Source organism: Mobula birostris, chromosome 24 (assembly GCF_030028105.1).
Source record: "Mobula birostris isolate sMobBir1 chromosome 24, sMobBir1.hap1, whole genome shotgun sequence".
NCBI lineage: Eukaryota > Metazoa > Chordata > Chondrichthyes > Myliobatiformes > Myliobatidae > Mobula > Mobula birostris.
The window spans coordinates 5,247,186-5,270,571 of NC_092393.1; the positions used below are offsets into that span (position 1 = coordinate 5,247,186).

The 23,386-nt window shown below is 44.3% G+C and overlaps 1 protein-coding gene across 3 annotated transcripts in view; it reads right to left on the reverse strand.

Annotated features, from left to right (window-relative positions):
* Positions 1-23,386, reverse strand: part of tmem104 (transmembrane protein 104) — a 170,034-nt gene that overhangs the window by 116,703 nt on the left and 29,945 nt on the right. For 2 of the 3 annotated variants that reach the window (XM_072242293.1, XM_072242292.1), the window contains exons 2-3: positions 16,783-16,860; positions 11,673-11,794 (exon numbers count right to left, since the gene is read on the reverse strand). In XM_072242293.1, coding sequence (XP_072098394.1) covers positions 11,673-11,794; positions 16,783-16,827 — 167 coding nt within the window. In that variant the 5' untranslated portion in view covers positions 16,828-16,860. Of the gene's footprint in view, positions 1-11,672; positions 11,795-16,782; positions 16,861-23,386 lie in introns of those variants that run through there. The other variant, XM_072242294.1, reaches the window with a different exon arrangement.

The window sequence follows — 23,386 nt, forward strand, 5'->3', positions numbered from 1 at the left end:
CGTCAGCGAAGAGGATATGCTATCACCAATCCGCACAGACTGTGGTCTTCCAGTTAGGAAGTCGAGGATCCAATTGCAGAGGGAGGTACAGAGGCCCAGGTTCTGTAACTTCTCAATCAGGATTGTGGGAATGATGGTGTTAAATGCTGAGCTGTAGTCGATGAACAATATCCTGACATAGGTGTTTGTATTGTCCAGGTGTTTGATGCCTCTGGGCCTGTTTTCGCTGGAATTTAGAAGAATGAGGTGGAAAATCTAATTGAAACCGATTAATGATGGAAAGGAATTGTGGATAGTTCAGGTCAAACCCCTGCATCAGGAACCTCAGGAGCAACTTTGTTTATGTGAACGGCATGGAGAAGGGATTCTGTGTGGAAAATCCACTCCTTAGATTCCCTTTAAATCTTACTCCTCTCCTCTTAAACCTGAGCTAGAAACATAGAAAACCTACAGCACAATACAGGCCCTTCGGCCCACAAAGCTGTGCCAAACATGTCCTTACCTCAGAACTACCTAGGCTTTACCCATAGCCCTCTATTTTTCTAAGCTCCATGTATCCAAACAGGAGTCTCTTAAAAGACCCTATTGTTTCCGCCTCCACCACCACCGCTGGCAGCCCATCCCACACTCACCACTCTCTACATAAAAAACTTACCTCTGACATCTCTTCTGTACTTACTTCCAAGCACCTTAAACATGTGCCCTCTCGTGCTAGCCATTTCAGCCCTAGGAAAAAGCCTTTGACTATCTACACGATCAATGCCTTGTACACGATCTTGTACACCTCTCTCAGGTCACCTCTTATCCTCCATTGCTCCAAGGAGAAAAGGCCGAGTTCACTCAACCTATTCTCATAAGGCATGCTCCCCAATCCAGGCAACATCCTTATAAATCTCCTCTGCACCCTTTCTATGGTTTCCACGTCCTTCCTGTAGTGAGGTGACCAGAACTGAGCACAGAACTCTAAGTGGGGTCTGTCTGGGGTCCTATATAGCTGCAACATTACCTCTTGGCTCTTAAGCTCAATCCCACGATTGATGAAGGCCAATACACCGTACGCCTTCTTAACCACAGAGTCAAGCTGCGTAGCAACTTTGAATGTTCTATGGACTTGGACCCCAAGATCCCTCTGATCCTCCACACTGCCAAGAGTCTTGCCATTAAAGCTATATTCTGCCATCATATCTGACCTACCAAAATGAACCACCTCGCACTTATCTGGGTTGAACTTCATCTGCCACTTCTCAGCCCAGTTTTGCATCCTATCGATGTCCCGCTGTAACCTCTGACAGCCCTCCACACTATCCACAACACCCCCACCCTTTGTGTCATCAGCAAATTTACTAACACACCCCTCTACTTCCTCATCCAGGTAACTTATAAAAATCACAAAGAGCAGGGATCCCAGAACAGATCCCCGAGGCACACCACTGGTCACTGGCTCTCCAGTTTTCGACCCACCTACCCTGGGAAAACCTTGACCATGTATCTTATCTATGCCCCTCACCATTTTATATACCTCTAGCTTTATAAGGTCACCCTCAGCCTCTTGCACTCCAGGGAAAAATGTCCCAGCCTATCCAACATCTCCTTATGTCTCAAGCCTGACAGTCAAGGTAACACTCATGTATCTTTTCTACACCTTCTCAGGTGTAATCACATCCGTCCATCTAGCATGACGACTAGACGTACAGACACTACTGCAAAAGCAACCTAACCAACATGACACCCCAACTCTTATACTCATTGCTTCGGCAGGTGAAGGCAAGGATACCAGATGTGTTCTTCACCACTCTGTCTACCTTTGTCACCACTTACAGAAAAATATGTACTTGAAATCCAGGATCTTACTGTTCTACACCACTCCCAAGACCCAGCCATTCACTGTGTGTGTCCTGACCTGATTTAACTTCACATTTGTCAAAGTTAAATTCCATTTGCCATTCCTCGGCCCAATTTCCCCAGATGATCTAGATCCTCTTCTAACCTTCTTCAATGCCCACTATACACAAATATTGGTGCCAACTGCAAACTTACTAATCGAGCAAACTACATTCTCTTCCAAATCATTAATATACAATTAATAAAGGACATTACAGCACACCACTGGTCATAGATCTATAACCCGAAAAGCTGATCCATTTGATTTGCTTCTCAGCACTGTTTTTTCGTTTGAAAATAAGACTGGAAAAAGACATGATTGCATTGCCAAAAGTCTGGCTCCCTCAGCTTCTTTCTGCATCTTGGTTTATGAGGACACAATCTTAAATTGTGTCCTGTGCTCATTTCATGTACCTGCACACATGGCTCTCCCCTCATCTCCGTTCCTGTATAAATGGTTTATATTTTATATAATGGTTTATAAATTCTCTGCCACAGGAAACAGTTGAGGCCAGTTCATTGGCTATATTTAAGAGGGAGTTAGATATGGCCCTTGTGGCTGAAGGGATCGGGGGTATGGAGGGAAGGCAGGTACAGGGTTCTGAGTTGGATGATCAGCCATGACCATACTGAATGGCTGAGCAGGCTCAAAGGGCCGAATGGCCTACTCTTGCACCTATTTTCTATGTTTCTATATTCTACCCTAGGCAGAAAAGAAGCCTCATGATTTAATGACTCCATCACTTTACTTTTACCCTTCTCCCTCAATAGTGCAGACACACATCACCCTCTTTTTTATCACCTCAGATTGTTATAACTTCCGGTAATTAGTGCCGCTTATGTCTAAGTATCAGTTATTCAAATCGTATTTAGCTTTTTACTATAAAATAACTTCCATTTCCCCATTTAATTCTGAACAGTACAGTCAGTTTAATTTGTAGCCACCAACTGTCCTTCTATTTTTTGCATCTCATGTTAATAACTTAAAAGATTACAAATTCTGTTAATCAAACATTAAGGTTATAATTTTAAATATCAAGTGTAACTATACTCAGTCAACACACATCAAAGTTGCTGGTGAACGCAGCAGGCCAGGCAGCATCTCTAGGAAGAGGTACAGTCGACGTTTCAGGCCGAGACCCTTCGTCAGCACCAGTCATTTTCTACCCTGCAACAACTTATTGCCAAGAAACAACAGACGATTAAAGGAATTATATTTATGAATCATAGAACATAGAATAGTACAGCACAGTACAGGCCCTTCAGCCCACAATGTTGTGCCGACCCTCAAACCCTGTCTCCCATATAACCCCCCACCTTAAATTCCTCCATATACCTGTCTAGTAGTCGCTTAAACTTCACTAGTGTATCTGCCTCCACCACTGACTCAGGCAGTGCATTTCACGCACCAACCACTCTGAGTAAAAAACCTTCCTCTAATATCCCCCTTGAACTTCCCACCCCTTACCTTAAAGCCATGTCCTCTTGTATTGAGCAGTAGAGGCGACCAGAACTGGACACAGTACTCCAAGTGTGGCCTAACCAGAGTTTTATAGAGCTGCATCATTACCCCACGACTCTTAAACTCTATCCCTCGACTTATGAAAGCTAACACCTCATAAGCTTTCTTAACTACCCTATCTACCTGTGAGGCAACTTTCAGTGATTTGTGGACATGTACCTCCAGATCCCTCTGCTCCTCCACACTACCAAGTATCCTGCCATTTACTTTGTACTCTGCCTTGGAGTTTGTCCTTCCAAAGTGTACCACCTCACACTTCTCCGGGTTGAACTCCATCTGCCACTTCTCAGCCCACTTCTGCAACCTATCAATGTCTCTCTACAATCTTTGACAATCCTCTACACTATCTACAACACCACCAACCTTTGTGTCGTTTGCAAACTTGCCAACCCACCTTTTTACCCCCACATCCAGGTCGTTAATAAAAATCACGAAAAGTAGAGGTCCCAGAACAGATCCTTGTGGGACACCACTAGTCACAATCCTCCAATCCAAACGTACTTCCGCCACCACCACCCTCTGCTTTCTGCAGGCAAGCCAATTCTAAATCCACCTGGCCAAACTTCCCTGGATCCCATGCCTTCTGACTTTCTGAATAAGCCGACTGTGTGGAACCTCGTCAAATGCCTTACTAAAATCCATGTAGATCACATCCACTGCACTATCCTCATCCATATGCCTGGTCACCTCCTCAAAGAACTCTATCAGGTTTGTTAGGCACGATCTGCTCTTCAAAAAGCCATGCTGACTGTCCCTGATCAGACCATGATTCTCTAAATGCCCATAGACCCTATCTCTAAGAATCTTTTCCAACAGCTTTCCCACCACAGACGTAAGGCTCACCTGTCTATAGTTACCCGGACTATCCCTACTACCTTCTTTGAACAACAGGACAATATTCACCTCCCACCAGTCTTCCGGTACCATTCCCGTGGACAACAAGGACATAAAGATCCTAGCCAGAGGCTCAGCAATCTCTTCCCTCGCCTCGTGGAGCAGTCTGGGGAATATTCTGTCAAGCCCCGGGGACTTATCCGTCCTAATGTATTTAAACAACTCCAACACCTACTCTTCCTTAATATCAACATGCTCCAGAACATCAACCTCACTCATATTGTCCTCACTGTCATCAAGTTCCCTCTCATTGGTGCATACTGAAGAGAAGTATTCATTGAGGACCTCGCTCACTTCCACAGCCTCCAGGCACATCTTCCCACCTTTATCTCTAATTGGTCCTACCTTAAACCATAGAAACCATAGAAACTACAGCACAGAAACTGGCCCTTTGGCCCTTCTTGGCTGTGCCGAACCATTTTCTGCCTAGTCCCACTGACCTGCACACGGACCATATCCCTCCATACACCTCCCATCCATGTACCTGTCCAATTTATTCTTAAATGTTAAAAAAGAACACGCATTTACCACCTCCCCTGGAAGCTCATTCCATACTCCCACCAATCTCTGTGTGAAGCCCCCCCCCACAATGCTCCCTTTAAACTTTCCCCCCTCACCCTTAACCCATGTCCTCTGTTTTTTTTCTCCCCTTGTCTCAGTGGAAAAAGCCTGCTTGCATTCACTCTATCTATACCCATCATAATTTTATATACCTCTATCAAATCTCCCCTCATTCTTCTAAGCTCCAGAGAATAAAGTCCTAACCTAGTCAACCTTTCCCTGTAACTGAGTTTCTCAAGTTCCGGCAACATCCTTGTAAACCTTCTCTGCACTCTTTCAACCTTATTTATATCCATCCTGTAATTTGGTGACCAAAACTGAACACAATACTCCAGATTCGGCCTCACCAATGCCTTATACAACCTCATCATAACATTCCAGCTCTTATACTCAATATTTTGATTAATAAAGGCCAATGCACCAAAAGCTCTCTTTACAACCCTATCTACCTGTGACGACACTTTTAGGGAATTTTGTATCTGTATTCCCAGATCCCTCTGTTCCACTGCACTCCTCAGTGCCTTACCATTAACCCTGTATGTTCTACGTTGGTTTGTCCTTCCAACGTGCAATACCTCACACTTGTCAGTATTAAACTCCATCTGCCATTTTTCAGCCCATTTTTCCAGCTGGTCCAAGTCCCTCTGCAGGCTCTGAAAACCTTCCTCACTGTCTACTACACCTCCAAACTTTGTATCATCAGCAAACTTGCTGATCCAATTTACCACATTATCATCCAGATCATTGATATAGATGACAAATAACAATGGACCCAGCACTGATCCCTGTGGCACACCACTAGTCACAGGCCTCCACTCAGAGAAGCAATTCTCTACCATCACTCTCCGGCTTCTTCCATCGAGCCAATGTCTAATCCAATTTACCACCTCCCCATGTATACCTAGCGACTGAATTTTTCTAACTAGCCTCCCATGCGGGACCTTGTCAAAGGCCTTACTGAAGTCCATGTAGACAATATCCACTGCCTTCCCCTCATCCACTTTCCTGGTAACCTCCTCGAAAAACTCCAACAGATTGGTCAAACATGACCTACCACGCACAAAGCCATGTTGACTCTCCCTAATAAGCCCCTGTCTATCCAAATACTTGTAGATTCTATCTCTTAGTACTCCCTCCAATAACTTACCTTCACTCTTGTCATCCTTTTGTTCTTCACGTAATTGAAGAATGCCTTGGGGTTTTCCTTTACCCTACTCGCCAAGGCCTTCTCATACTCCCTTCTTGCTCTCCTCAGCCCCTTCTTAAGCTCCTTTCTTGCTACCCTATATTCCTCAACAGACACATCTGATCTTTGCTTCCTAAACCTCATGTATGCTGCCTTCTTCCACCTGACTAGATTTTCCACCTCACTTGTCACCCATGGTGCCTTCACCCTACCATTCTTTATCTTCCTCACTGGGACAAATTTACCCCTAACATCCTGCAAGAGATCTCTAAACATTGACCACATGTCCATAGTACATTTCCCTGCAAAAACATCATCCCAATTCACACCCACAAGTTCTAGCCTTATAGCCTCATAATTTGCCCTTCCCCAATTAAAAATTTTCCTGTCCTCTCTGATTCTATCCTTTTCCATGATAATGCTAAAGGCCAGGGAGCAGTGGTCACTGTCCCCCAGATACTCACCCACTGAGAGATCTGTGACCTGACCCAGTTCATTACCTAATACTAGATCTAGTATGACATTCCCCCTAGTCAGCCTGTCAACATACTGTGACAGGAATTTGTCCTGGACACACTTAACAAACTCTGCCCCATCTAAACCATTGGAACTAATGGGGTGCCAATCAATATTAGGGAAGTTAGAGTCAGCCATGATAACAACCCTGTTATTTTTGCACCTTTCCAAAATCTGCCTCCCAATCTGTTCCTCGGTATCTCTGCTGCTACCAGGGGGCCTATAGAATACTCCCAATAGAGTAACTGCTCCCTTCCTGTTCCTGACTTCCACCCATACTGACTCAAAAGAGGATCCTGCTACATTACCCACCCTTTCTGTAGCTGTAATAGTATCCCTGACCAGTAATGCCACCCCTCCTCCCCTTTTTCCCCACTCTCTATCCCTTTTGAAGCACTGAAATCCAGGAATACTGAGAATCCATTCCTGCCCTGGTGCCAGCCAAGTCTCTGTAATGGCCACTACATCATAATTCCATGTATGTATCCAAGCTCTCAGTTCATCACCTTTGTTCCTGATGCTTCTTGCATTGAGGTACACACATTTCAGCCCTTCTACCTTACTACCTTTACACAGTTTATTCTGCTTCTCTTTCCTCAAAGCCTCTCTATATGTTAGATCTGGCTTTACTCCATGCACTTCTTCCACTGCTCTATCGCTCCGGGTCCCATCCCCCTTGCAAATTAGTTTAAACCCTCCCAAACCATGCTAGCAAACCTACCTGCAAGGATATTGCTCCCCCTCGACTTCAGGTGCAACCCATCCAATCTGTACAGGTCCCACCTTCCCCAGGAGTGATCCCAATGATTCAAAGATCTAAAACCCTGCTCCCTGCACCAACTCCTCAGCCACACATTCAACTGCCATCTCCTCCAATTCTTACCATCACTATCACGTAGCACTGGCAGCAAACCTGAGAACACCACCCTTGAGGTCCTGCTCTTCAGCCTTCTGCCTAGTTCCCAAAACTCACATTTCAGGACTTCATTCCTCTTCCTGTCTATGTCATTGGTCCCAACATGTATCACGACTTCTGGTTGCTTTCCCTCTCGTACCAGGATGGCGTGCATCCGGTCAGAGACATCCCGGACCCTGGCACCCGGGAGGCAACAAACCATGCGGGTGTCCTTCTCACGTCCACAAAATCTCCTGTCTGCTCCCCTGACTATACAGTCTTCAATGACGACAGCTCTCCTCTTCTCCATCCCACCCTTCTGCACCACAGGGTCAGACTCAGTGCCGGAGGCCCTGCCACCGTGGCTCACACCTGGTCGGTCGTCCCCATCAACAGTATCCAGGACGGTAAACTTATTATTCAGAGGAATGGCTACAGGGGTGCTCTGCACTACCGGTCTACTAACCTTCACTTTCCCCCCTCTGACTGTCACCCAACGACTTGCTTCCGGCAGCCTAGATGTGACTATCTCCCTGTAGCTCTCATCTATGACTGCCTCATTCTCCCTTATGTGTCGGAGGTCATCCAGCTGCTGCTCCAGATTCCTTACATGGTCTTCTAGATCGCCCAGCCGCATGCACTTCTGGCAGATGTGACTCTGCCGAAGAGGGGAGTTCCCCCAAGACTGCCACATCTCACATGAGAGGCACATCACCGTCTCAGGAGACATTGTAAAGACTAACTGGGAGCAAGCTCGTCCTCCGCCTCTTCTCGTCAAAGCCTCTCAAGTCAAAGCCTCAAAGCTCCACTCCTTCACTGGCCCACTCACTCACTGGCTGTTTAAAGGGTTAGTAAAGAAAAGAAAAAAAACAAAAAGGGCCCATTATAATTAAACAGTCTAATGTGCACAAGTTGGAGCTGAACTCTTCAACTCACTGATCTTCAGTCGATCTCAGCACCTGCATCTATTGAATCGCGGTCCCCCACCAGGTTGAATCCTACAATCGTTTCCCCAACATCTTTTCTCCATCTCCCATGGAACAACAAAACAAACCCCAAGACCACTCTTCCTAATTAGTTTTCACACATTCCTCAGCATCCCTCATCTTCAACAATAACCCAAACAACAGACTACTCTCACAGAAGTGCTAAAATGAAATACCTACAGCATAACAGTAAAAATGTGAAGCAGGATAAAGTGGCCACTGAGTGTATGTCCGTGGTCTTCTGCTGCTGTAGCCCATCCACTTCAAGGTTCACCATGTTGTGCTTTCAGAGATGTTCTTCTGCGCACCACTGTTGTAATATGTGATTATTTGAGTTACTGTCACCTTCCTGACAGCTTGAACCAGTCTGGCCTTTCTTCTCTGACCTTTCTCATTAGCAAGGTGTTTTCATCCACAAAACTTCCACTCGTTGGATTTTTTTTGCTTTTCACACCATTGTCTGTAAACACTAGACTGTTGTGCATAGAAATCCCAGGAGATCAGGAGTTTCTGAGATAGTCAAACCACCCTGTCTGGTACCGATAATTCTATAGTCAAAGTCACTTATATCACATTTCTTCCCTTTCTGATATTTGGTCTGAACAACTTAACCTGTTGACCATGACGGCATGCTTTGACGCACAAGGTGCTGACATGCGATTGGTCGATAAGATTAACAAGATGTTCAAGTGTACCTAACAAAATGGTCACTAAGTCACCCTTAAACAATAGAAAACCATTAATTTTCCAAATTGAAATTAATTCATTGCTATAAATCTGAAAGTACTTAATAAAAATCTTTTAAGTTTTAGTTTTACTGCTTCTTAATTTGTGAAGTGAGAATTACAGCACAACAGTAGATGAGTCTGTCCCACAAAATCAGAGTCTTCCCCAACCATAAGCCCTGGATGAATCATGAGATCTGCAATCTGCTGAGGGCCAAATCAGAGACGTTCAAATCTGGTGACCAAAGTTACAAGAGGTCCACATATGATCTCCAGAAGGCCAGCTCATGGGTGAATTGTCAATTCCGGACTAAACTCCAATCAACGAAGGATGCTTGACAGCTGTGACAGGGCTTGAATGCTATCACCTCTTACAAAGTGAAACCAAGCGATATGGTGACAACAGGGCTTTGCTTCCAGTTGAGCTCAATGCCTTCTATGCTCGCTTTGACTGCCAATACATGGAGGAAATATCACAAACTCCCCAGTGATCCTGTGATTTCAGTCTCTGTTGCTGAGGTGAACATATCCTTCAGGAGGGTGATCCCACAAAAAGCATCTGGCCCAGTTGGGGTACCTGGCCAAGTATTAAAGACCTGTACAGTGACCCACTGGACTGCTCACTGACGTCTTTAACTTTTTGCTTCAGCAGTCTGAGGTACCCACTTGCTTCAAGTAGGCTTCAATTATACCGGTGCCCAAGAAGAATATGGTAGACTGCCTCAATGACTATTGTCCAGTGTCATTTACATCCACAGTGATGAAGCTTTTGAGAGGTTGGTGATGAAAGACATCAACTCTTGCCTGAGAAGTGACTTGGACCAGCTCTAATCTGCCTACTAGAGTAACAGGTCCACAGCAGATGCCAGCTCATTGGCTCTTCACTCAACCCTGGAACATCTGGACAACAAAGATTCATACATCAGGATGTTCTTTATCAACTACAGCTCGGCATTCAATACCATATTCCCCTCAAAACTAATCAATAAGCTTCAAGACCTTGGCCTCAATACCTCCTTGTGCAATTGGATCCTCAATTTCCTCAGCTGCAGACCCCAGTCAGTTCAGATTGGTAACATCTCCTCCACGATCTCCATCAACACCAGAGCATCACAAGGCTGAGTACTTAGCCGCCCCACTCTATTCACTTAGCCCCCTGCTCTACTCGCTTTACCCTTCTGACTGAGAGGTTAAGCACAGCTCCAACATCAGTTTCCTGATAACACCACTGTCGTAGGTTGAGTTAGAGGTGGTGATGAATCAGCATACAGGAGGGAGATTGACAATCTGGCTGAATGGTACCACAACAACAATAACTCTTACTCAATGTCAGCAAGACCAAGGAGATGATTATTGACTCCAGGAAGAGGACACCAGAAGTCCACGAGCTAGTCCTCATTGGGGGATTTGGATAGGGTCAGCAACTTCAAATTCTTTGGAGTTATCATTTCAGAGGACCTGTCCTGGGCCCAGTGCAATTATGAAGAAAGCACAGCACCGCCTCTACTTCCTTAGGAGTTTGTGAAGATTCAACATGACATCTAAAACTCTGATAAACTTCTGTAGATGTGTGGTGGCGAGTATATTGACCGGCTGCATCACAGCCTGGTATTGAAATGCCAGTGCCATTGAACAAAATACAGCATTCTACAGAAAGTAGTGTGCATGGCCCATCCATCATGGGTAAACCCTCCCCACCTCTGAGCACATCTACACAAAGCACTGTTGCAAGAAAGCAGCATCCATCATCAGGCACCTCCACCACCCGGGACATGCTCTTTTCTTGCTGCTGCTGAAGATACAGGAGGCTCAGAAATCACACCAACAAGTTCAGGAACAGTTACTACCCGTCAACCATCAGGCTCTTGAACCAGAAGGGAGAACTTCACTCGTCCCATCACTGAACTGTTCTAACAACCTGTTTGGCCTCATCAGTCACCTCCGGACCTACAGCCACCAATCTCCCATTTGACTTTGAAGCCATGGTCATCTTCGACTACGAAGGACGAACAACAACAACAACTCATTTGCAAGGACTCTTCATCTCATGTTCGCAATATTTATTGTTTATTTATTATTATTTATTTCAAATGGTTCCATTTTCATTTTTTCCTTTTGTATTTGCACAGCTTGTGGTCTATTGCACACCGGTTGAACGCCCAAGTCAGTGTGATCTTTCATTGATTCTATTATGGTTATTATTCAATTAGGGATTTATTCAGTATGCCTACAAAAAATTGAATCTCAGCGTTATGAATTGTGACATAAATGTACTTTGATAATAAATTTACTTTGATTTGGAACAACATATACAACTTAAACCCAAGAAAGGTATTGAACATAGACTAAAGCATGAAAGTTTTAAAAGCTGCTATCTGGACGCTGTTCCCCCTGAAAATGACAATGCTGCCTTGAGTTATTGTGACACATCCTGTATATATCATTGCCAAGACAGTCAGGTTGAGATAACAACTGATGATATTCAGTACCACTATTGCATAAATACCTCATAAATGCCAAGAAGGTAAGGAGGGCAAGGCTCACGGCCCAGCCAGAAACAGCAAAGGCCTGTGGCATTGTCAGTGCTCCCGTCCCAACGATCAAGTTAAACATGTAAACGAGCCCCACCTAAAAATGAAGCAGAAAATAAATCTCATTAGTGACACCTACCGCACCCACCTATTACCTCTTCAATTTTCTCCTGTGTGTGTGGCAGTCCCTCAGCACCACTGGAGCACAGGATTTTCAACTGGGGCTCAAGCTGCTAGAGTGGGACTTCTATCATCAAATGCCAAAGTTTAGAGCTTCCAACCGAACCACAGCCAAAAATGATCTTGACACTTGTGCAGTTCCTTATACAGAAAAACTCTGGAACAGGAATAGGACATTTGGCCCATTGGGTCCAGCTGAAGTGACATGCGGGCACAACTCAACAGGAAACACTGGTCTCTGTCCTGGATGGTGGGGGGATGGACCCTTGCCACTTGGAACATGCCCTCTTCTTATCACTACCGTCAGGGAGGGGTTACAGGAATCTGAAGATGCACACTCAACGCTTTCGGAATAACTTCTTACGCTCCACTATCAGATTTCTGAACGGTCCATGAACACTATTTTGCTCTATTTTGACCATTTTTTAATATTGTTATTGTGCTTTATAATACTTCTGTTTATGGACTGCGCTGTTGCTGCAAAACAACAAATTTCATGACATTCCCTGTTAATCAACCTGTTACGATTTTCAAAAATGGACCTGAACACCAGCAAACTTCTGTCCTTATGATGGAAGGTAAGTTAAGAAACTGTTGCTCACAGCTCCATGGACCTGGGCTTCATTGTGACTACAGGCGCTCTTTCTGTGTTGTATTTTGCATATTTGTTCAGGTTTAATTGTCATTCAGCCAAATATGAATACTCATGAATACAGCCAAATGAAACGTTACTCCAGGGCCAGGTATAAACCACAGTACCAACAGTCATACACAGCACAAAGCACATAGCAGAGATCAGTAAAATAATCACACAAGAAAATATAGTCTGAGACCCCTAGTCTATGAACGTTGCAGAAATCTGCAGATTGCAAACAGGAGGAAATCTGCAGATGCTAGAAATCCAAGCAACACACATAAAATACTGAAGGAATTCTGCAGGCCAGGCAACAGCCATGGAAAAGAGCACAGTTGATGTTTTGGCCCCAGACCTTTCAGCAGGGCTGGAAAAAAAATTATGAGTAGAGTTAAAAGGTGGGGAGAGAGGAAGAAGAAACACAAGGTGAAAGGTGAAACCAAGAGGGAGGGGGATGAAGTAAAGAGCTGGGAAGTTGATTAGTGAAAGGGATACAGGGCTGGAGAAGGGGAAATCTAATAGGAGAGGACAGAAGGCCACAGAAGAAAGAAAAGGAGGAGGAGCACCACAGGGAGGCAAGGAGACAAGGTGATAGTGGGAAAAGTGGATGGGGAAATGGGGGAGGAGGGAGGGTGGGGGGGCATTACCAGAACTTTGAGAAATCAATGTTCATGCCAACAGGTTGGAGGCTACCCAGACAGAATACAAGGTGTTGTTCCTTCAACCTGAGTGTGGCCTCATCGTGACAGTAGAGGAGGGAGGCCATGGATAGACATATCAGAATGAGAATGGGAAGTGGAATTAAAATGGGTGACTACTGGGAGATCCCTCTTGTTTTGGCAGACAGAGCATAGATGCTTGGTGAAGCAGTCTCCCAATCTACATCAGGTCTCACTGATACACAGGAGGCCACACCGGGAGCACTGAACCCAATAGACTCACAGGTGAAGTGTCGCCTCACCCGGAAGAACTGTTTCAGGCCCTGAATGGTAGTAAGGGAGGTGGTGTGGGGGCAGGTGTAGCACTTGTTCCGACTGCAAGGATAAGTGCCGGGAGGGAGATCAGTGGGAAGGGATAAATGGAAAGAGAGTTGCGTAGGGAGCAATCCTTGCAGAGAGCAAAGTGAGGGGGGTGAGGGGGAGAGGAAAAGATATGCTAGATGGTGGGATCCCAAATCGGAGGCAAAGTGGATAAAGTCATGGCTGCAGGAAGCAGCACCAATGCAGTTGCGATGTCGTGTAGGAAAAGTGTGGGATGGTCACCAGTGTAGGCTTGGAACAAATATTGTTCCATGTAGCTGACAAACAAGCTGGCATAGCTGGGACCCATGCAAGTGCCCATGGCTATGCCTTTTGTTTGAAGGAAGTGGGAGGAGCCAAAAGAGAAATTATTTAGAGTGAGGACAAGGAGATGGTGCTGGAAGGGAACTGGTTGAGTCTGATGTCCAGAAAGAAGCGGAGAGCTTCAAGGCCTTCCTGGAAGGGGATGGAGGTGTATAGGGACCGGACATCCATATTAAAAATATGATGGGGGTCAAGGAACCTAAAATCATTGAAAAGATCCAAAACACTAAGACCAGTCGAACACAATACAGCTTGTCGTCTGTCGAGCAAAGACTAGGGGGCAGCACCAACTCCAGCTTGCTCTCCATGATACACTGACTGGTGGAGCACACCAAATCTGACACATTTCTCCATGGCGGCTGCAAACAGATGACACTGCGGCTTGAGGCCTAGTCCTAGCTCAAACGAGGCCACACAGCTTCCCCGCTGTCTACCAATAAATCAGTGAATTGGACACAGCATTGCACATTAACTATGTCCAATAGGGTCTTGCAATCACAAGAAAAGCGAGCAAGATGATCACTCGCTGTGAGACCGCACACCACCTTCACACACCGACTCCTCTGATGCCCCTCTGACACAGACAGTGGAACCATCTGCACCAAGTCCAGCTCCTTCAGTTTTTCTGATAATGAGAAACTCGCTGATGGGCTAGAACCTTACTTTCTTAATGTTCAGCAGGGTCTTGCGATCGTAAAAACAAGTTGAAAAAGGACAACTACACTTTTGGTTGAACCAGAAGTGCTGTAATTGAGCATGCTGATATCTTACCGCAAGTTAAAACTCTCCCTGGGAATAAGCAATAGATAGTCAAACTGGGTCTGCCCTGATTTTTGTGGAGAGGATACAGAGGATTAGGATAGGTGCCAATGTTGAACTACAGGGGCACAATATCATAACTTCTACAGTATCACAACCATGGCTCTACCCTGTACTGTCAGTGGCTTCTTGTTATTCCATAGGGTGAAACAAACTGGCCGAAGACTGGCTTCAGTGACAGTGGGAACACTGGGAGAAAGATCATGAGAGACAGGAGCAGATTAAGTGATTCAGCCTGCTGAGTCCACTCCACTATTTGATCATGACTGATCTACTTTTCCCTCTCAACCTCAGTTTCCTACCTTCTCCCCATAATCTTTGATGCCCTGATGAAGAACCTATCAACCTCCACTTTAAATATACCCAGTGGACTTGGACTCCATAACAGTCTGTGACAGTGACTTCCACCCTCTGGCTAAAGAAATTTCACCTCATATCTGTACTAAAGAGACGCCCTCCTATTCTGAGCCTGTATCCTAGCTGCGCTTACTATTGGAAATATTCTCTCCCCGTCCATTCTATCTAGGCCTTTCAATATATGGTAGGTTTCAGTGAAATGCCCCTTCATTCTTATAAACTTCAGTGAGTACAGACCCAGATCCATCGAATGCTCATCATATGTTAACCTCTTCATTCCCGGGATCATTTTTGTAAACCTCCTCTGGATGCCCTGTAATGCCAGCACAAACTTTCTTAGATATAAAGCCCAAAAACCAAGATGCATTATCCACTCAGCAGTGCTAGCTGTAGAGTTGCAAATATTTCAAATTCTGCGACCAACAGAACCAAGAAACAAGATGCTCATCTGTGCACTGCTTATGAGTCAGTCTGGAAGGAGGACAGTGCTCTGAACTTCCTCTCCCACCCACTCCACAACATCTCTCCCGACTCTTCCCCTCAACACTAAACTAATGACCTAGCTTTCAAAAGCTCACTGACTGTACAACACTTACTCCAAACCCAGGATTCCTTCTGACCCCAAGTACAACCACATTGACCATTAAATTCGTCTGTTAACAGTGATTCTTTCTCATACAATGGTCAGTTAATCCAGCATCACCAGTTGGGATATAAATGCTGGTCTTTTCCTTTGACAAAACATGGCATGATATCCTACATCCACCTGGATAGACAGATGGGCCCTACTAGAAAGCCTTACAGTAAATGATAATCTATATTTATCTTTATGAAAAAGGAGGCAGACAGTTATACTTGATCACAAAACAAACCCATTGCTCCACTAGTTTACCCTGTAACTACCATTCTGTAAGTGCTTTCAGTAGAATAACTAGAAAAAACAAGCAAGCACTGCAGTACATAATGGAAGAGAGCAACAGAGAGGTTTTTTTTAAGCTAAAGCGTTTTTTAAAAATTAGAAGTGAAGGGGGAGGGTAGGAAGAATATTAAGCTAGCCTTAATGAAGAATTGTTTTAAGCTCCTTTTCTCTGATGCTGGCCTCGGATGAGGTTTCAGAGTGATGCTATCTTCAGGTGGAGGTTGGTCTCTTTAAACAGAGAAAAATAATGCAATGCAAAGAATCTTCTGAGATTAAAATGGGCACAGCTTCTTTTGATGGTCAAACATGAATATTCTTGGAATGGTAATGGATGTGGTCATGAGCCAGTATCAGAGAAGAGAAGCTTAAAACAATTCTCCTTTGAGGTTGGTTTAATATTTCTCCAACCCCTCTTCGTCACTGCTGATTGAAAAAGGCTTCCAGATAAAAAATCTTCCCTCATTGCAGTGCTTGCCTCTTGCTTTTTTCTAGTTAATGTATTGTACCCTGATACAACACTTTTGCTCAAAATCCTTGAAACTACAACACACGTATATTGTATAACAGTGGTTGAAAACTATCATTTTAAACATTATTCAATTAAAAAACTAAATAACACAAAATACTGTAACTATGCAGCTATTATTGTTTATTCCAATTTCAAAGAATTTCAACAGCCCCTTCACCCTGGCGGCAATGTCTATGCACAGTTCAATAGTTATGATCAGATGTAACAATGCATTTGTAAATCACCCTTAGCCTGGCACCTCCATCATTAGCACCCAGCTTTTTGAGTGCACAATAGGCTCACCAACTCACCAGCTAATACTTACATATGGAGAGTACAACTCCCCCGTTTCTGTAATCCCACCCGGCATTTTCAGTTCCGAGAACAGCGACTTCCAAATGACCTGCATTAGAAAATACTCCAATTAAAAACAGTAACATTATGTAAACTCAAAATATTCTCAAATCAATAGAAGGTCACAATAATCATCTTGAAAAGTACAGTCCATTAGAAAACTGGAATTGCTCTAAATTTTTCCGGAGCCCTCATTACTGAATCCTTAGATCTACTGTACAATGACAATGAACAGCAGTAAAATTACAGAGGTAGAGATAACCAACAAGTCCACCACGTGCACACTGGAGCTTCCTCACCCACTATGCTTTGAGAATTTTACTCAATTTGAAGAGCTGCGTCTCTGCCCAAATGTAACGTGTTTTGAAAACTGTGTGGTTAGACCAGGACTAGTGAGACAAGTCCAACCCATTCCGTAAGATACTGAAGCTGAATCAGATCAGGCCAATTAGCCCAACAAATCTTCTCTGCCATTCAACCATGGCTGAATTTTCCCCAATACCACATTCTCCCTGTAACTCTTAACCCTTAACCAATCAAAAATCCATCAATCACTGTCTTAAACACACCTAATATAACTTGGCCCCCTCAGTGTTTTTGTGACAACAAATTCCACGAATTCACTAACCTCTGGCTGAAGACCCCCATACCCTTGCTACCAGTGGGTGTTACTAGCAAGGCCTAGATTCATTGGCCCTCTCCAATCCCCTTGATGAAGGAGAGACAATACTTCCGATGGTGTGGTACTTGCAAGGGTATATGAATGATATGCTCTCCTTTTGCACCTGTTGCTCTGGTCCATCTAACTAGCAGCTGCTAGTTTGGCAGACCATATCAAGGTAGCTTTTCTACTTTGAAGACGATGTACACCACAGCTACAATAAAGGGAGTGATTACCAGAATGGACACCACACATCCATGAAGTTACCCACTCTCAGCTTAATACATGCCTGTAGAATTAACATTTTAATCCTGGGACAAAGATGCTGCTGTCTATCTATGCCTCACATGATCTTATAAGCCCTCGACTTGCCTCTGGAAACCTGCGCACAACACCTGATGATTGACAGCAGCCTGACAGCATGACGCTTACTGCATTGGTGTCTCCAGTCTTTTGTCGATTCAGCACATGAAGCTAGGAGAAAGGCTGACTGACTCTGGAGGGCAAGACTGCGCTGTTTCCTGGCCCACCACTCTCCAGCGTCAAATCCATCAGCTGTATTCTGATACCAGACTGGCTGAATGCTGACACATGCTGTTTCCTGGCCCACCACTCTCCAGTGTCAAATCCATCAGCAGTATCCTGATACCAGACTGGCTGAATGCTGACAACAGGACCGGAAAACAAAGACGCACCACCTACCTGGCACTGCTGCACAACAACGGTTACAAATGGCCAGCATCCTCTGCGCCCTGGCTTCTGGTATTGCCAAGAATGGAGATCTTCCTGGGGCTTTTTTCTCTCTTTACCTGCCAATCTCATTGGATAAGATGACATCTCCTTTCCTTTCCAAGTACCTGTCCAAATGCCTTTGAAACATTTAACTATACCGGCCTCCACCAGCTCATTCCATATACTCACCACACACCATGTGGAAAAGCTTGGTCTCCTGTAAATTTCTCCCTCTTAACTTATGCCTACGCCCTCTGGATCTGGAGTTCCCTGCACTGCAGGAAAAAATCCTACTATACATCCTATCTACATCCCTCAGCCTTCTCAGGCCACCCTCAGCCTCCTATGTTCTAGAAGAGATCTAATCCATGCAATCTTTCCTTATAACAACAGTCCTCCATTTCAGGCAACATCTTGGTGAATGTCTTCTACACCTCCCTACTGCCAGAATTAGAATCAGGTTTATTATCACCAGCATGTGTCGTGAAATTTGTTAACTTAGCAGCAGCAGCTCAATGCAATACATAGTACAGAAAAAGAACAAAATAATAAGTAAATCAATTACAGTATATGTATATTGAATAGATTCAGCCAATAGATTAAAATCATGCAAAAAACAGAAATACTGTATATTTAAAAAGTGAGGTAGTGTCCAAGGGTTCAATGCCCATTCAGGAATCGGACGGCAGAGGGGAAGAAGCTGTTCCTGAATCGCTGAGTGTGTGTCTTCAGGCTTCTGTATCTCCTACCTGTTGGTAACAGTGAGAAAAGGGCATGCCCTGGGTGCTGGGGGTCCTTAATAATGGACGCTGCCTTACTGAGACACTGCTCCCTGAAGATGTCCTGGGTACTTTGTAGGCTAGCACCCAAGATAGAGCTGACTAGATTTACAACCTTCTGCAGCTTCTTTCAGATCTGTGCAATAGCTCCCCATTCCAGTGCATACCTGTGCAGTAAGTAGCCCCTCCATACCAGACAGTGATGCAGCCTGTCAGAATACTCCCCATGATACACTGATAGAAGTTTTTGAGTGTATTTGTTCTTTTCAAACTCTTTTCAAGATTTCAAAAAATCTTTTCAAACTCCTAATAAAGTATACCCACTGTCTTGCCTTCTTCATAACTGCATTGATATGTTTGGACCAGGTTAAATCCTCAGAGATCTTGACACCCAGGAACTTGAAACTGCTCACTTCTGATCCCTCTACGAGGATTGGTATGTGTTCCTTCGTCTTACCCTTCCTGAAGTCCACAATCAGCTCTTTATCTTACTGACGTTGAGTGCCAGGTTGTTGCTGTGACACCACTCCACCAGTTGACATATCTCACTTTATCTGAGTTGTCACAGCAACTTCTCTCTAGTGTGGCCATCAGAACTGTGCACAATACTCCCGGTGTGGTCTAAACCAGTCTTTTGCACAGTTGCAAAATGACATTCCAACTCTTATACTCAATGCATTCGCTTATGAAGGCAAGCGTGCAAGTATCTTCTTCACTACTCTAATCACTTTGCTTGCTGAGTTCAGGGAACTACAGACTTGCACCTTAAAGTTATCTCAATACATCGATGTTCCTAAGGTCCCTGACATTTACTTTATACATTCTGCCAGTATTCAATTTCCCAAAGTGCATTTCTTCACACTTGTCCATCTGCCAGAGGTAATTTCAACTTTCCAGCTGATTTCTGTCTCACTGTATCCTTCTTCACTATCAAGCACTCCACCAATTTTGTGTGGTCTATAAACATACAACTCAGACCAAATCATTTGGTGGTCACATGCTCATCCAACTCATTGATAAATGTTACAAACAACAATGGTCCTACTATTAGAACCGTGGTGTACAAAGGCTGTAATAAATTTAGCCAAGAAGAAAAGCTTACAAAAGGTTCAAAGAGCTAGGTAATGTTAGAGATCTAGAAGATTATAAGGCTAACAGGAAGGAGCTTAAAAAGGAAATTAGGAGAGCCAGAAGGGTTCATGAGAAGGCCTTGGCAGGCAGGATTAAAGAAAACCCCAAGGCATTCTACAAGTATGTTAAGAGCAAGAGGATAAGACATGAAAGAATAGGACCAATCAAGTGTGACAGTGGGAAAGTGTATATGGAACCAGAGGAAATAGCAGAGGTACTTAATGAATACTTTACTTCAGTATTCACTATGGAAAAGGATCTTGGTGATTGTAGTGATGACTTGCAGCAGACTGAAAAGCTTGAGCCTTTAGATATTAAGAAAGAGGATGTGCTGGAGCTTTTGGAAAGCATCAAGTTGGATAAGTCGCCGGGACTGGATGAGATGCACCCCAGGCTACTGTGGGAGGCGACGGAGGAGATTGCTGATCCTCTGGCGATGATCTTTACATCAATGAGGAGAGGTTCTGGAGGATTAGAGGGTTGCGGATGTTGTTCCTTTATTCAAGAAAGGGAGTAGAGATAGCCCAGGAAATTATAGACCAGTGAGTCTTACTTCAGTGGTTGGTAGGTTGATGGAGAAGATCCTGAGAGGCAGGATTTATGAACACTTGGAGAGGTATAATATGATTAGGAACAGTCAGCATGGCTTTGTCAAGGGCAGGTCGTGCCTTACAAGGTGAGTGCGTGGAATGGGCTGCCAGCAATGGTGGTGGAGGTGGGTACGATAGGGTCTTTGGAGAGACTTTTGGATAGGTACATAGGGCTTAGAAAAATAGAGGGCTATGGGTAACCCTAGATAATTTCTAAGGTAGGGACATGTTCAGCACAACTTTGTGGGCCGAAGGGCCTGTATTGTGCTGTAGGCTTTCTATGTTTCTGTTAATCCCGGCCCCGGCAGTTCACCACAAATGACAAATGCTGCTCTCGCTGCAGCTTTGCCGCTTCGCACATCAAGTTTCGATAGACCTGATGGTATTTTTGTATGCTCTGCTCTGCTATACTCCCCATTGCTCCTGGGCTGGACTTCTGAGATGACAATAATGGTACAGACAGAGTAGGGACGAGGGAGACGAGGGAGGAATACAATTCTGCTGCTGCTGATGGCTCTCAACACCATATCAGTGCTCAGTCTGGAATTGCCAGATACTTTTTTAATGTATCTTATTTTGTACAGTGACAGACACACAAAAGAAGGCCTCAGTGTGAAGACAGTATTTGGCTTTCCCAATATCATCACCTACAGTGCCTATCAAAAGTATTCACCCTCCTCGAAAGTTTTCATGCTTTATTGTTTTACAATATTGAATCACAGTAGATTCAACTAGGCTTCTTTTGACACTGATCAACAGAAAAAGACTCTTTCGTGTCAAAGTGAAACCAGATCTCTACAAAGTGATCTAAATTAATTACAAATATAAAACACAAGATAATTGATTGTGTAAGTATTCACCCCCTTCAAGTCAGTATTTACTAGATGCAACTTTGGCAGCAATTACAGCCTTGAGTCTGTGTGGATAGGTCTCTATCAGCTTTGCACATGAGGACACTGCAATTTTTCCTCAGTTTTCTTTACAAAACTGCTCAAGCTCTGTCAGATTGCATGGAGATCATGAGTGAACAGCCCTTTTCAAGTCCAGCCACAAAATCTCAATTGGATTGAAGTCTGGACACTGACTTGGCCACTCCAGGACATTAACTTTGTTGTTTTTAAGTCATTCCTGTGTAGCTTTGGCTTTATGCTTGGGGTCATTGTCTTGCTGGAAAACAAATCACCTCCCAAGTCACAGTTCTCATGCAGGCTGCATCAGGTTTTCCTCCAGAAATCCCCTGTATTTTACCCTCTACCTTCACAAGTCTTCCAGGCCCTGCTGCAGTGAAGCTTCCCCACAGTATGATGCAGCCACCACCATGGTAGGGATAGTGTGTTTTTGATTATGTGTGGCATTTGGTTTACACCAAACAAGTCTGATGGCCAAAAGGCTCAATTTTGTTTTCATCGGACCATAGAACTTTCTTCCAGCTGACTTCAGAGTCTCCCACATGCCTTCAGGCAAACCTTAGCCAAGATTTCATGTAGTTGTTTTTTTTTTAAAACAGTGGGTTTCTCTTTGCCACTCTTCCATAAAGCTACGACTGGTGAAACACCCGGGCAACAGTTGTTGTATGCACAGTCTCTCCCCATCTCAGCCAATGAAGCTTGTAACTCCTCCAGAGTTGTCACAGGTCTCTTGATGGCCTCCCTCATTAGTCCCGTTCTTGCACGGTCACTCAGGTTTTGAGGACGGCTGCTCCAGGCAGATTTCCACTTCTTGATGATTGAATTAACTGTACTCCAATGCATATTCAGTGACTTGGAAATTTTCTTGTATCCATCTCCTTATTTGTGCTTTTCACTAACCTTTTTGTGGAGTTGCTTGGAGTGTTCTTTTGTCTTCATGGTGTAGTTTTTGCCAGGATACTGACTCACCAGCAGTTGGACCTTCCAGATACAGGGGTATTTTTACACCTGAAACACCTTGACTGCACATGGTGATCTCCAGTTAACTAATTACGTGACTTCTAAAACCAATTGGCTGCACCAGTGAGGATCTGGTGTGTCATATTACAGGGGGGTGAATACTTATACAATCAATTATTTTGTGTTTTATACTTGTAATTAATTTACATCACTTTGTAGAGATGTTTTCACTTTGACATGAAAGAATCTTTTTCTGCTGATCAGTGCCAAAAAGCCAAATTAAATCCACTGTGATTCAGTGTTGTAAAACAATAAAATATGAAAACTTCCAAGGGGGACGAATACTTTTTTATATATATAGGCACTGTACCTATCCATTTGCAAATCAACCAAAACTTCACCGGTCTCATCATCTTTTTTCGGTGTTTCCCAAAAGAAATATTTGCCATCCATCTTTCCCATCCCACTTTTATAACCCGCTTCTCCCCATTTCCTAAATCAGACATCCCACCTCTCCCGGAAGTTCCGGGATGCAAATTAATAGTGGCTCCCTGATGCCTGCAAATTATATACAATGTCCCGGAAATTGATTTTTTTTGAGAGTGAGCATGAGGGAACACACGAGAGAGAGCGAGAGAGCGAGCGCAAGAGAGCAAGAGCGCGAGCGTGAGAGCGACGAGAGCGAGCGTGCGCGAGAGAGTGAGAAAGCAAGCGTGAGAGAACAAGAGCGAGAGAGAGTGACAGCGAGAGCGAGAAAGCGAGAGAGCGAGAAAGCAAGCACAAGAGAGCACGCGTGACAGCAACCACAAGTGAG